Genomic DNA, 13527 nt, shown 5'->3' on the forward strand with positions numbered 1-13527 from the left:
TACACTTTACAATTACGACAAATATGGGACATATGGAGCAGAATTGTGGGGCTCCGCTAAAACCATCCAACATCCAACCTATCAAATCTTTCCAGTTTAAAGCCCCTCCGCCGAATCGTTAATGCACCATTCTATGTGTCTCCAACCGCACCCTCCATCATGATCTCAATATTCCTGTATGTAAATGAAGTTAATCCACACCCCGATTCCTGAAATTTCCACAGCAAACTCTCTGTGATCACCCCCAAATCCTCTGGCTCAATCTTCTATCCACATCGTCCCATCCTGACAATCCTCTACGTCACTCTTAAAACGGCGTTGGCCACGTGACCTCATTGCCTCCTAAACCCCAGTAAGTTCCTAGAGAGTTCCAGCGCTGGCTGGTTTCTCTCATCCCGTCATCCTGGTTGTGGTACTGAGCCAGCTCAGTGGCACAATCGAATGTTTCTTTGTACTACACATTTACTAGATGTATTTTTTGTACAGTTGCAATTTAATAAATAAAAAATGTCTACAAGGGCTTATCGAAATCCAGTTTTTCAAATTTAATATCTTATGCTCGATTTGTGCAATGTTTGCATCTTCATATTATTTGTGAGCAGCTTTTTCCCAATAATGAAACTTAGAAGAAGCTGTGCCAGAAATAGATTGACGAATGAACCACAAAGTTCACTCTTAAGAATATAACTACGTCCCCCAAATTGGACCAAATTATGGCGGAACTATTATTAAAACACTCGCAGCTTCATGCTTTGTAATAGTTTAATTTTGATTTTATAAAAACGACTCACTTACTGCATTTGTTTTTTTAAATAAAAAAAAAATTATTATGGCCCGCCAAAATTGTGTTCCTTTTTAGTTTTTGGCACGCACCTACAAAAACATTTGCCTATCACTGATTCTAGTCAAACCAAGGTGATGAATCTCGTGCTGAAAAATATGATTTGTGGGAGTGTATGGTAGAACTACGAGAATTACAATTACATTAAAGTACGTAGTTCCTGAAGGCCTGCAATTACATCCAAACTCTCGATTACAATTCCATTTTTTAATTATTTTCTGTAATTTCCACAACTTGCATTTAAATAGCTTACAACTACTTTTTTTTTGTAACTTACTCTACTAATAACATGAACAAAGGTTTATCAATCTCATGACCAAAATAAAGGACCAATCGTTTATTCAGTGTGACAATTATATGATGAGAATTACGAGACCTAGAATTTATACTTTTGAACCACAAATGTCTGAAAGTAAAGGTAGCCAATACTTTTGGCCCATGGTGAATCTGTTAATGCTAATTCATTAAAAATTGTAATTATTTGGCAAATTAAGTAAAAAAATCGTGATTTGGAGAAATTCCCTGCTAGATAAATATAGGAATAAAGAAAGACTAAAAAATATTCAACTTTCTCCATTATTCTATTAATTCGTAGTTAAATAACCAATTGTGAAAGTAATTTATTAGAAAGGTAATTTAGTTGACAATTTCATTGTCATAGGAAAGCTTATTTATGGTGTAATGCACCAATCATGCTCTAATTAAACTCTTCTTCGCAGCGTGTCAGGCGTAGGCAATCAGGCGGCCGAGAAAAAGAAATTTCAGCCCATAATGCTGGGGGAGCTGCTCCCCCTGAATACATGCTGCTTGCCGACACCATAACTATTTTTTTTTGAGGAGATATACTTTTGCCCGGACGGCACAGATGAATTGACGTGAGTATACAGTCATATTGGCAAAGTTGCGTTGATCTTAAGATCCAGGCAGGTGAAGTTCTTAAAGGGACGACCTTGAACAGGAAAAAAACCTGTCGAAACAGAGAGTGAGAGCCAGAAAGAAAAAAAAAAAGAGGGGAACATCTACCCAGAGTATAGGTGCTTGCTTCTACAAAAAAGAGAAGTTCCTTATAAGAGGAACATGGGCTGGTTGCTCGGCTCGAAAGAAACCACCCCGAAAAGAACCTACGGATAATCCACAAGCGTTCATTTTAGTTCATTGGCTCTACTAATAAGGCAGTACACAATATTTTAGTCTAGTGGTTAGAAGAGTGGATTTGTAAATAGGAGATCCCCAGTTCGAGTCCCGCGTATAGGTACTTTTTATTTGTTAGAAAAAATTGTTTTTAGTAAAGTATGAGCTTCCGCCCCCCGTCCAAGACACCTAATTGGTAGTTGGACGTTAAGTAATCGCCTATAACAATAGGCGATTACTTAACACTATTAACTCCAATAATCACAATAATGAATGACAATTTTTCTTTACACATTCACAGCCTTCTATACAGGGTGTACTCGGAGGAGAAGTCGAAACTTCAGGAGGTGATTCAGCAGCTCAAATGCAACAAAAAATATTCTCTTCACTTTGGCCCGTTTCTCAATAGTGTCCAAGATATTTGCATTTTTAACTTTTCTGTCGATATACGCGTTTTTCACCATAAAAATTGCTTTCTATCCTTTATTCTACAACAAATCTGATTATTCCAAACGAAAGAGCATTAAATTTCCTATAAATTTGCTCAATACCGAGCCTCAAATCGTTTCATATAAACAATGAAATTTTTACTTTAATGTCTACAAAAATTCGTTCTCGATCACATCAAGGAGTCACATAATTTCAGAAAAAGTTGCGCAATTATTGAGCTTCAAGACCATATGCATTGCTACTTTATTTTTTACTTCCGTTTTATAAAATAATAATTGTTAAAAACTAAAATGGTTACTTTTCTTTTTGTTCCTTCTCCAAAAATTGAGATTTGAGTAAATTAGTAGTGAAAAGTCGGTTACGTAAAATCCCAGTTTTCTGCATTTACACCCCTCTGTTCGGGGTAGGGTTTTATTAAAAACCTAAAAAATCCATATGATCTTGAAACTCAATAAATGCGCATCTTTTTCTGAAATTATGTGACTCCTTGATTCATTATTTATTTAAAAAAATGCAGTTGAAAATTTTAACGGCAATCATCGAGAACGAATTTTTTAGACATTAAAGTAAAAATTTCATTACTTACAAGAAACGTTTTAAGGCTCTGGATTAAGCAGATTTATAGGCAATTTAATGCTCTTTCGTTTGGAATAAGCAGATTTGTTGCAGGATAAAGGATAGAAAAGTTACAGCCGTTTTTATGGTGAAAAACGCGAATATCGATGGAAAAGTTAAAAATGCAAATATCTTGGACGCTATTGAGAATCGGGCCATAGTGAATAGAATATTTTTTGTTGCATTTGAGCTGCTGAATCACCTCCCAAAGTTTCGACCACTCCTCCGTATAATCCCTGTATAATATCCAGAAAAACCAAAATTTCCACTGTGTAAATAGTATAGAAAGTTCAAGAAAAATAGATTGATGGTAAAAAAATTGAACTGAAACTTAATTAACAGAAACGACGACATAAGCAAAAATGGTTATCTGGAATTGCCCTGGATGAAAGGTGTTGTATCAGTGGATTTGCTGTGAGATTGAAGACACGAACAATTTAAACAACATATACGCAAACTTACTACAAAATACTTGACAATTGGCAACACTGACTTTCACACAACCTAACACATATTACAACACAGACCGATCACACTCAGTCCATGAACAGACACGACAGAAGACACACCAACCCTGTAATGTAAAAAATATTACTTTGTAAACTAGGTAAATAATTTTTGTAAATTTAGTTATATTATACATATTCATTTTAATAGAATCATTGTTAATAATCTGTAAGTATATGTTCCACAGCCCTGAAGATCACCTAGTCCCTAGGTCGAAAGCTCCGCAGAATAAATGTATCACGACTGAAATGGCAATTATTTCTTCATCCTATTGAAACTATGAATCAGTCACCAAAAATAATGAACAAGAAAAAGTGACAACTTTATATCCGCAATAATAACGCGGTATTTGTCGTAGTGTAATTGCGATATTAACAAAAAAATATAAATAAAATAACGCTATTTCAAACTGTTTTTATTATTTTAATTTTAACTAATTTGACTAAAAATTTAACATACATATGTGTTTAACAGACCGATATTTTTGGGTTACAGAGAATGCTTTAGCATTAGGATGGTACTGTCTAAACAAATAGAATGCTTTGTTAACGAAGACAAGTCAAGGCGAACTTGTCTTCAGACGTGGTTGTTGCCTACAGACGGCAGATATAAAGCAGTTCCCTTACCGGCAGAGTATCATTAGCTCATTTTTGCTAGTAATTTAATGGCAATTAAAAGACGTATGGTACAGTTTTTCTTTTGATAAAAAGAAAGACAAAAAGAAAGAGAATAAAGATTCTTTTTATCTTATGTTTCACTGACCGTTTTGTTTTTTATTTTTTAATTTCCCTTACTTCTATTAAGTGGAAGTCTTGCGGTCGTATCAAATTTTCGATATTACGTTTTGAGGTTTTTCTACTTTTTATGTTACCTTGAATCAAAAAAAAATTTATAAAAAAAAGATGTGCGAGTCTACAATGCTCTTTTATTAGTCTTTTAGAAGTCTTTTATTCTACCAGTGGACTTAATACATGAAGTGCCGGCACTTAACTAAAATACTTTTTTGTTATAAGTTTTTGTGTGAGCGTTTCACTATACTTAATGAATTTTTAAGTTTCCTCACTTAATTGCCATTTCGGTGAATTGTCTGGGTTAATTTAATGAAATTAACATTTTTATAAAGATAAAAAATGAAATATGTAGCCTAAATTTCGCATTTCGTAGAAATTCCTTAGATTTTATGCGTGTAGCTTTCAGGGCTGCCAAAATCAGAGAGTGGTGATTACAAGAAATGGTGGCCAACTTAACTCTTGCGGCCCAATCGAAGAGATTTTTATAGAAAAATGTTAAACCTAAGGAGTCTTTAGAGATATTCACGAGATCAGCAAAGATCTAAGGAACATTATATGTTAGTTGTTGTTCATTCTTTTTGGTGACTGACTCATTGTTTCAATGGGATTGAAAAAATAACTGCCATTTCAGTCTAGAAAAATTTATTTTGCCGAGCTTTCGACCTAGGTCATCTTCAGGGCTAGTTTAGAAAGTAATACTATTACATTTCAGGGTTGGTGTGTCTTCTGTCTTGTCTGTTCATGGACAGAGTGTGATGTGAGTCCATGAACAGACAAGACAGAAGACACACCAACCCTGAAATGTAATAGTATTACTTTCTAAACTAGCCCTGAAGATGGCCTAGTCCCTAGGTCGAAAGCTCGGCAAAATAAATTTTACTGGACTGAAATGGCAGTTATTTTTTCAATCCCACTATATGTTAGCTCTGATTACTGGGACATCCAACCAATCAATGGCTTGCCACTTGTTCAATATAAAGATAATTCAACGGGCACAGGATCAATGTGGAATTGGAAAAGAGTATACAGAGTTGATAGCCACCATTTTTGGGAGAATGGTGTTCAGTTTGACAGAATCTACAACCAAAAAAAAACCTCTCCCTGGACCGGATTTGTGAAGGAATATTGTAATGAGACTGAGGAGCGACGGTAGCCGAGCGGGTTAGAAGAGTGGCCCGCAAAGCTAAGAAGTATTGTTGGTTTAGTGGGTTCGATTCTCCCGGTGTAGGGCCTTGGATTTTTATTTAACGTTTACAGTAAAGTATGTTTGCTAGTCGCCTCTGTCCACGACAATTAATTGGTGAGTTGGGCGTAAAACTCTATAATATCCCAATAAAATATTGTTCCTCTGTGAAAAACCTTGGTATCACTTTTGGACCAAAACCTATCCTGGAAAAAAACCATGTTTCCCCTAACCTCTCGCCGCTCAATCCACATCCTAAACCAGTTTAATAGTTCCAGTCACCAATTAAGGACCCAGCAACTCCTAGTTTCCTCTCTTATTTTCCCCCCATTTCGGACTATGGTTGCTTAGTGTATGGCCGGTCTTTCTGGTGATCTCGAAGCTAAGCTCAAGCGCCTCTCATGAACTGCTTTATAAGATTTATTTTCAGCATTTCCAGAGACTACGATGAATTGAAGTGGCTATTTCCTGTCTATCGCCGCCAGTATTTTTTGGGCTTCATTCCTTTTTCAAGTCATCCAGTCTCAAAGAACATCCTATATTTTCCAACTCTTTAAGTTTAAATCCTCGGTACAGTCCCGTAATACTAGATCTCGTCCCCTCTGATCTCTATATTCCCTCTCACCATACCTCATCCTTTGACAAATCCTTCCTAATACGTGCTACCTCTCTCTGGAGCTCCTTGCCATCATCTGTCCGCCATGCTCCTACCCTTTCTATCTTTAAATCCCGTCTATTCAGTTATCTCCTTTCTATTCAGCTTCCTCCGAAATTTTAATTGTTTTAATTTATTTCCTTAATTTCTGCTGTTATTTTGATTTTCACTTTTTGTAAATACTTATTTATTTATTTATTTTCTGTTTAATCACAGGCCAAACTATTAAGGCCTCTATTTGTACCTGTATTTATTCTTAGGGGACAATTGTCCCAGAATAATAAATTTCTTTTCTATTCTATTTTAAAGCCTGCCTGAAAAAATAGGCATTTATTTTACTTTTTTGTTTTACTTTAACGAGACTGAGTTTAGAAGTAAGTTACTAGTGTGAGCATTGAATATGAGAGTTGCATGTCATTGAAGGTTGTCAATCAGGTAGAATAAGGGTCCTAAATGCACACTGTGAATTGAACATTTTTCTCCCCTCTCCTGCAGCTTTTAATTGCCAATTTTTTAATCAACAAAACTAAATTCCGGAAGTCGTTCTACGTTCATGCTTTAAACATTCATGGTTTGATGACAAATTTGAGGATTATAATTATTTTTTTGTTTAGTTTTCATTATAATTAATTTTTTTAAAATTGCTTACGAACATAATTTTTCTTGAGCATTTTTTTAATTCCTAAAGAAACAAAAAATAATACTCGCATAATCACACCTTCTTGCACACCATGCACAAATTTAAAATAATAAAAGTAAATAAATAGCTTGTTTGAAAAAAAAAAAATTATATCTTTACCATATCTGTACGGCTAATGGTAGAGGTAGGAACCGCAGCGTACTGTCCAATCTCTGTAGACAATTTTTGCAAAGTTAAAATAAAAGTATTTATTTATATAAATTTGTTTTTTCTTTAAGGTATTCAAAATAAACAAACAAAAATTAAAAATTAAAATAAAAGAAAGGGAGAGATTATTGGGATAAGTGAAAATCAAAATTGGGTCTCGGTCAATTTAGATAAGAAGGATTTAAGGATATTGGATGGAAGATTAAAGCAAAATTTTTAGATCAAATTCCTGGTTCGAAACCCTTTTTATTACTGTCTCGCTTTCAGTACCTTTTCAAAAATAAGCGTAAAACTTTTCTCTGTTTTTTTTTTAAATTAAAATGCTTTTCATTTTCTCCGACAACTACCGGAGATAACCGAACGACTAGCCATCGAAGAACCTTGTGACAATATTCATGTAGTTATCGCATCCGTCCTTATTTTACGGCGTATCCCCCAATTCTTTCGAGTTATATCGTGTCTACCAGTCCAATGCATAGTATAAATCTTTTAGATGGAGACACGCTTTCATTATCTACCACTATTTTATACTAAGAATAAAAACAATGTCTTAGGCAAAGAACACTGGGCACTAACCCAAAAAATCTAAGGTCTTAATTATATTTAAATTAAGCCACTGATTAGGCAAAGTGGTTACACAGTATCTTGAAAGATGATCGACCATTAGTGCTGGCTAAAGACAGCAAAACAGCAATCTTAAAAACTGTTCCAAGTTCGCAGCGCCAGCCCTTTATAATTTTCGAACGTTTAGGTTTAGGTTTAATTCGCAGCTGAATTTTTGAAAAAAGTAATAAGTGATATATTTTTTCAAAATATTTTGCGTAGGCTAAGCTTACTTTGTGGAGCTTAAAACTACTAACTGGAACTAAGTGAAACTACATCACAGATTATACACAGATATCTTATTCATTAAAATCGGTTTGCGCATTTTGGCGCTACGCAATTTTCAAAAAAGGTATTGTGTGACGGTAATATAGGTGAAGTACAATTTTCTACACTAAACTGATTAATTACCTTTGATGATGCTTAAAAGTACGAAACAGGTCAAGAATAATTTGCGTACTACGGACGCTAAAGTCAAAGATATTATTCAACAGTACGGATTTAATCACTTTTTCAATTAAATTAGTAATAATTATTTTGAAGGGGGCCTCACATTTATGGAGCTAACTCCTCTCCCATTTGATGTACAGCGTCGAGACCCCCAAAAGGCACATCTACATAAAATTCCGAATCGAATGACACCTCATTCATGAAAATCGGTTCACGCGTTTAGGCGCTACGCAGTTTACAAAAAAAGGTAACAACAACAAGAAGAAGAAGAAGAACATTTTCTGAAAATGACGTTTTTGCCCATTTTCAGCAACTTTTTTCCCAAAATCTATTAAATCTAGGTTGTTGCAAAAAAAATTACAGTCATAAAGGAGGATTTGCCCTATATTATAAAGAAAATTTGGGAATTTTATCTTTTATAGAAAAAGAGAAAAAAATTGTCAAAGTTGGGTGTTTTTCAACGTTACAGCTTTTTCGTGCACTTTTTGACGATCAACCCTTATACAACTGCCCTACCGGAAACAGTTTTAATTATTTTCATCTGAAACCTTTTTCCTGTCAAAAAAGAGATTCTTTTTTTTGGCTTTTCAGAAAATTAGTTTGTGAAACTTCGGATTTAAATTGTAGAAGGTTAGACGCATGGATCAGATTAGTGGTTTCTGACATAATAAATGCGAGAGAAGCAACTGTAAACCACAGCTTGTGCCTACTTTAAGGAAATAAAACGCTAGAAAAAAAAAAAAAACAACAACGAAAATTATAACTACAATAACCTAGAGGAGTCAAAGAAAATAGCTTGTGAAGTGCTGCAAAAAGATATGTATTTCTTGTCTTTCTAAGACGGCTGTCTGAACTTAACATTAAAAACGTGCCGAGAATAGTACTGACCAATTAGTTTCTCGTGAAGTTATAACGAGTAACGTAAAGTTATGGGGACAGATAAAATGACAGTGTAAGGAATGGGAAACGCTAGTTGTTTAGTCTGCAGTTAATTGACCAAACCTATGAGAATACATCGCCTAGCCTATTTAAACCATCAATAGATTGCTATTTGGATGGATAACAAAACATCAGTGATCTAGTCGCACCAATAATCACCAACTTTTTGCTAACTACAATCATTGTAATTCTAAAATTTACAAATTCTCGTAAAACTAAATTCTCAAAAAAATTGTAAACCACGTAAATACAGAGACAGGGTATTGTATAATAGTTAATGGTACCTCAAATTTATTAATGGTGTAGAAGTTAGCAGGTAGCAAGGGCGCTCTATATAATCTGTCATTCTCTTGAACTTATACGTCACCTAAACAAACCCAGAACTCCCCAAATTTTTACAAAATAATTATCAAAATTATCAGAATAATCAATTTTTTTGTAGAACTTAAAATTTTGTCAATATTTGTAATGTCCAATAGATATTGTGTAGATGGTAGAACAGTAAATTATTCTAAAGCAGTACTTTAGAGTAGTCTTTCCCAAAGTGGGCGCTGGTGGCCTACTGCTGGAGCGGTAAAGGGCCCAGAGAAAATTTGGGGGGGTGTTGAAGCGGTTTAAGGGGGGGCGAAATGGCTGATTTGTTGTTTTTTTCTAATATTTTAAACTAAAATCAAAACCAACCTACTACAACTACCATCGATTATTTCGTTGTTTTTTCCCGCTAATTTTGGGCTACAAAAGCTAATTCCGCGATTGTACCCTGAATTGCGGTCGATTTGTTCAACGTTTACTTTTTTTGATAGCATTCCCATCGTCGTATTTATGTGACCGTGGATTTAGTGCTGTGGCAACGCTGCTAACTAGAAAGATAAATCGTTTACATGTTACCGAACGCGGTGACTTACGGCTGTTTTTTGAGTAAATTCGAGCCTGATATTAATCAAACTTGTTAAAAATCATCAGACTCATCCTTCACATCAGATTAGTTTTAAAATTTAAATTGATTTTTTTTTTTTTTTAATTTGAATACAATTTTTTCTAAATATCATTTATAAAGTTTCCTTTTATTGCTCTCATTAGAACAGTCTCATCTAATATGTAAGGTTTGAACTCAGAAACAGGATAAGACTCATATGGTACGCTATAATTAAATTAAAGTAATGATTGCGATTGTGATTTTTAAGGTGTGGTAAAGTTAAAAATTTTAGGGAGCGCTAGAAAATAATTCGATTCTCAAAATGGGCGATAGATGAGATAATTTTGAGAACCTCCGCTTTAGAGACAAGCATTAATATAGCTATACATTATAGGCCCACAGAAAAACCAATTTAAACGAACTATATACAGGAAAAACAAAAAAACAGACTAACTTAGTGCATAAGATTTAACTGCAACTTCTGCATAGACTCTTGTACTGTGGACAGATTTCGCAACATTTGGTGAAAAGAAAACAAAAAAAAACATAGCAAGTGAAACTTGAAAAACAGAAAGGAAAATTCAGTCATAGTTTTTCACACTCAGCTCAACAACAATCCTAGAATTATGGACAAAAAAATTAACAAAAATCTAACTTCGATTAACTGTAGAACAGACTTGTATAAACCCACATTATCGAAAACTTAATCAAGAAGGTGCATGGCATATGCCATTACAATTATCTAATTGTAACCACAAACAGTTAATAACCATCATTCTACTTCTTATGTGTAGTACAACACCGTATCATATCGGCACATCACTGATGACGGTACACATCATCCTGTGCCGATAACCGGTTGGCATATGGGGGAACGACGGCTATTTACTTACACCTAACAAACCAGATTTGAAAGCTTCTAAGAAGAAGAATATAAAATGAATTCAAGTAAGCAACCATCATTAATAGCATTGTTAGAATTCTAAATTTCAGTGAGATCGGTTAAACCAATGTTTGCAAGTTTACTGAATTGAAGAGATTGACCAGTTTTTTTAGTTGAATGGGATTTCTTTGATAGCAGCATCCATCTCCTATTAACTGCGCCATGTCTCACACCTTCCTTTGAAACATTCTTTGCTGCAAAACCTATTGCAAGAGGTACTGGAGAATGTTTTTAAGTGTTATCTCAAAAAAAGATACAGGAAAAGAGACAGGGGACAGCCGAAGATGCTAATACCAGGGTGTGATCATATCGATAAGCTTTCGGTAAACTGGCTTTTCAGGCATGGCTAATCGTAATAAAGGCTGCTAAGATTATAAGAATCTTCTCAAACATGCAGGCGGTTTTTAACTGGCCATGAAATCGTATGAAGTTAAGTAAACCATGGCGAGACTTTCTGATTAAGGACAGTTCTGATAAGTCCCACTTGTCTGGATGTCCAAGCATTCAGAATGAAAGCGTTAAAGACCATGATTTGCCCAATACTTTTACGGTCTCATCAAAAAAAGACAGGAAATGGGAGAAATGCTCCGTCTTGGCGGTGCCACCAAAAAAATTCCTGGGTCACGATGGAATATACTGTTCCAGCCAACCTAAATCCAATTTTTAAGGCACCGCGGAAGCCGAGCGGTTTAGAGGCGAGACCTGTAAAGCTAATATGTATTGTGTGGTACTGGGTTCGATTCCCCGGTCTCTCTAGGCCATTTTTAAAATTAAAGAATTATTTTTATCGTACAGACGGATAGATTCATCTTTCAACAGAAACAATTTCTGAAAATACCGTTCTCACCTATTTTTGGATACTTCATCTTTTTTTTTTATTTTTTTGAAATATACTTAATCTGCGTTAACCACAAAAAAAATTACAGTTATAAAGGAGGATTTGCTCTATAATTTAAAGAAAATTTGGGAATTTTATCTTTTATAGGAAAAGAGAAAAAAATTGTTAAAGTTGGGTTGTTTTTTAACGTTACAGCTTTTTCGTGCATCTTTTGACGATCAACCCTAATAATAATAATAATAATTGTTATTTACTTTCAGCTATATAAAAGCAGCCTTGTCCAAGTCGAAAGCTAGAGCTCAGCTCCCTCAACCCTTATGATATAACCGATGTAGAAGAGTTAGGCAATCTTGAAAATCCGAAATAATGTGTGCAGTCTACATTAAAATTTCATTTGTTTCAGCCTATTATTGAAAAAATAAAAAATATTTATTTCCAATAATATCTATTTAGAAGGGGAGGATCAACCCATAAAACTCCCCCTGGTTGCGCCTATGCCTGCTGAATAACTAAACGTAAAATTGAAATTCCTCATTTTTAATTGTCTTTAAATTAATTATAAAAATGTAAAATGAAACAAAAAGAAGATTAAATATCTAAATAAAGATGAAGTTAAATGAAGGAGTTTTTTTTTTTGAGAAGAGGACTCCACCCAACAGTAATGTTGTACGTTTTCTATAAAGACCAGGAGAAGGCGGGCTCCATAGTTTTTGCTTCGGGTACCAGCCTTCTAATATCTTGTCTAATGACAAACATATGTCTCAAACTCACACAGCTGTTACGAATCATCCAAGGGGTCCCCTCCTGACTAACACATGAACACTGGCTACATAAGCACACGGTCCACAGTACGTGTGATAGTAACTCTAAAACCAAATAGAAAATCTAAAATTTTAATTATGGAAATTTATATATTCTATTTTAAATTATAGAAGCGGGATAGATCCTAAATTTTGCGCTTTAATTTGAGACAATTAAAAAAGTTTTAAGGTCTCTCAATACGAAAAAAAAATGGGTTTCACAAAGTAAGTCTCCCAATTTGAGAAGCATAATTCAAAAAATAGGTAATCTAATTTGATTTATCTTTTTTAGATGCTAACATGGTCGATCTTTGGAATAAGGTTTTGATTAAAATCAACTTAGAGGAATGGTACCCCTTATACCTTGAAACGGCACAGTTTTCCTCAGTATAATTTGTGTTAGAATAATAAGGTACCCAGTATTCTGCGATTTAGCAAACCTTACTTCTCTCCTCGTTTCTTTCGCACAAACTAACTGTGGTTCTTTGTGATAAGGTCCACCTGATAAGAACCTTTTCTTTATTTAGATAAGGCTGATTATCAATTATGTCCCAAGAATTTTAATTCGAATCTTATTTCTCATCTATTTCTTGACACACTAGCCATTGGATCAAAATTAGAGGATTTCCGTTTAGATTGTTATTTTAAAAAGAATTCTTTTTTAGATTACACTGGAGGTGGTTTGTATAAGCTAAAAAGAATAACCAAGTGAATAAATATTCTTTAATAAGTAGAGTAGTGCTCATCTTTTGATGACTTGATTTATTAATCCAAAGGGAAGACAGATTATGGCCAATTTGAGGCATTATTTTTTGGCCAAGCCTCCGACCTTGACTAGGTCATTTTCTGGGATTAATCATGGTGAAAATTATAATTTAAAAAAAATATTAATGGTTGTTTTGTCTGCTTCGAGACTCCCTTTCAGGTGATCCTCAGATCGAGGACAGAATGGAGGGTAAACTGGACAGAACAGTGCTGGAAGGGAGTCATGTGGTTTAATGGATGGCTCCAAGATGGC

The 13527-nt window shown here is 34.5% G+C and overlaps 1 protein-coding gene across 12 annotated transcripts in view; it reads right to left on the minus strand.

The window, feature by feature from the left end:
• ct (homeobox protein, cut) overlaps positions 1-13527 on the minus strand; it is a 172554-nt gene that overhangs the window by 101786 nt on the left and 57241 nt on the right. For 4 of the 12 annotated variants that reach the window (XM_074143030.1, XM_074143029.1, XM_074143028.1 and 1 more), the window contains one exon: positions 6973-7025. The exons of the other annotated variants lie outside the window; for them this stretch is intronic. In XM_074143030.1, coding sequence (XP_073999131.1) covers positions 6973-6975 — 3 coding nt within the window. In that variant the 5' untranslated portion in view covers positions 6976-7025. The remainder of the gene's footprint in view (positions 1-6972; positions 7026-13527) is intronic. 12 annotated transcript variants of the gene reach the window in all.

Source organism: Rhodnius prolixus, unplaced genomic scaffold (assembly GCF_049639745.1).
Source record: "Rhodnius prolixus isolate KJV_2025 unplaced genomic scaffold, Rpr scaffold_12, whole genome shotgun sequence".
In the NCBI taxonomy this organism is placed as follows: Eukaryota; Metazoa; Arthropoda; class Insecta; order Hemiptera; family Reduviidae; genus Rhodnius; species Rhodnius prolixus.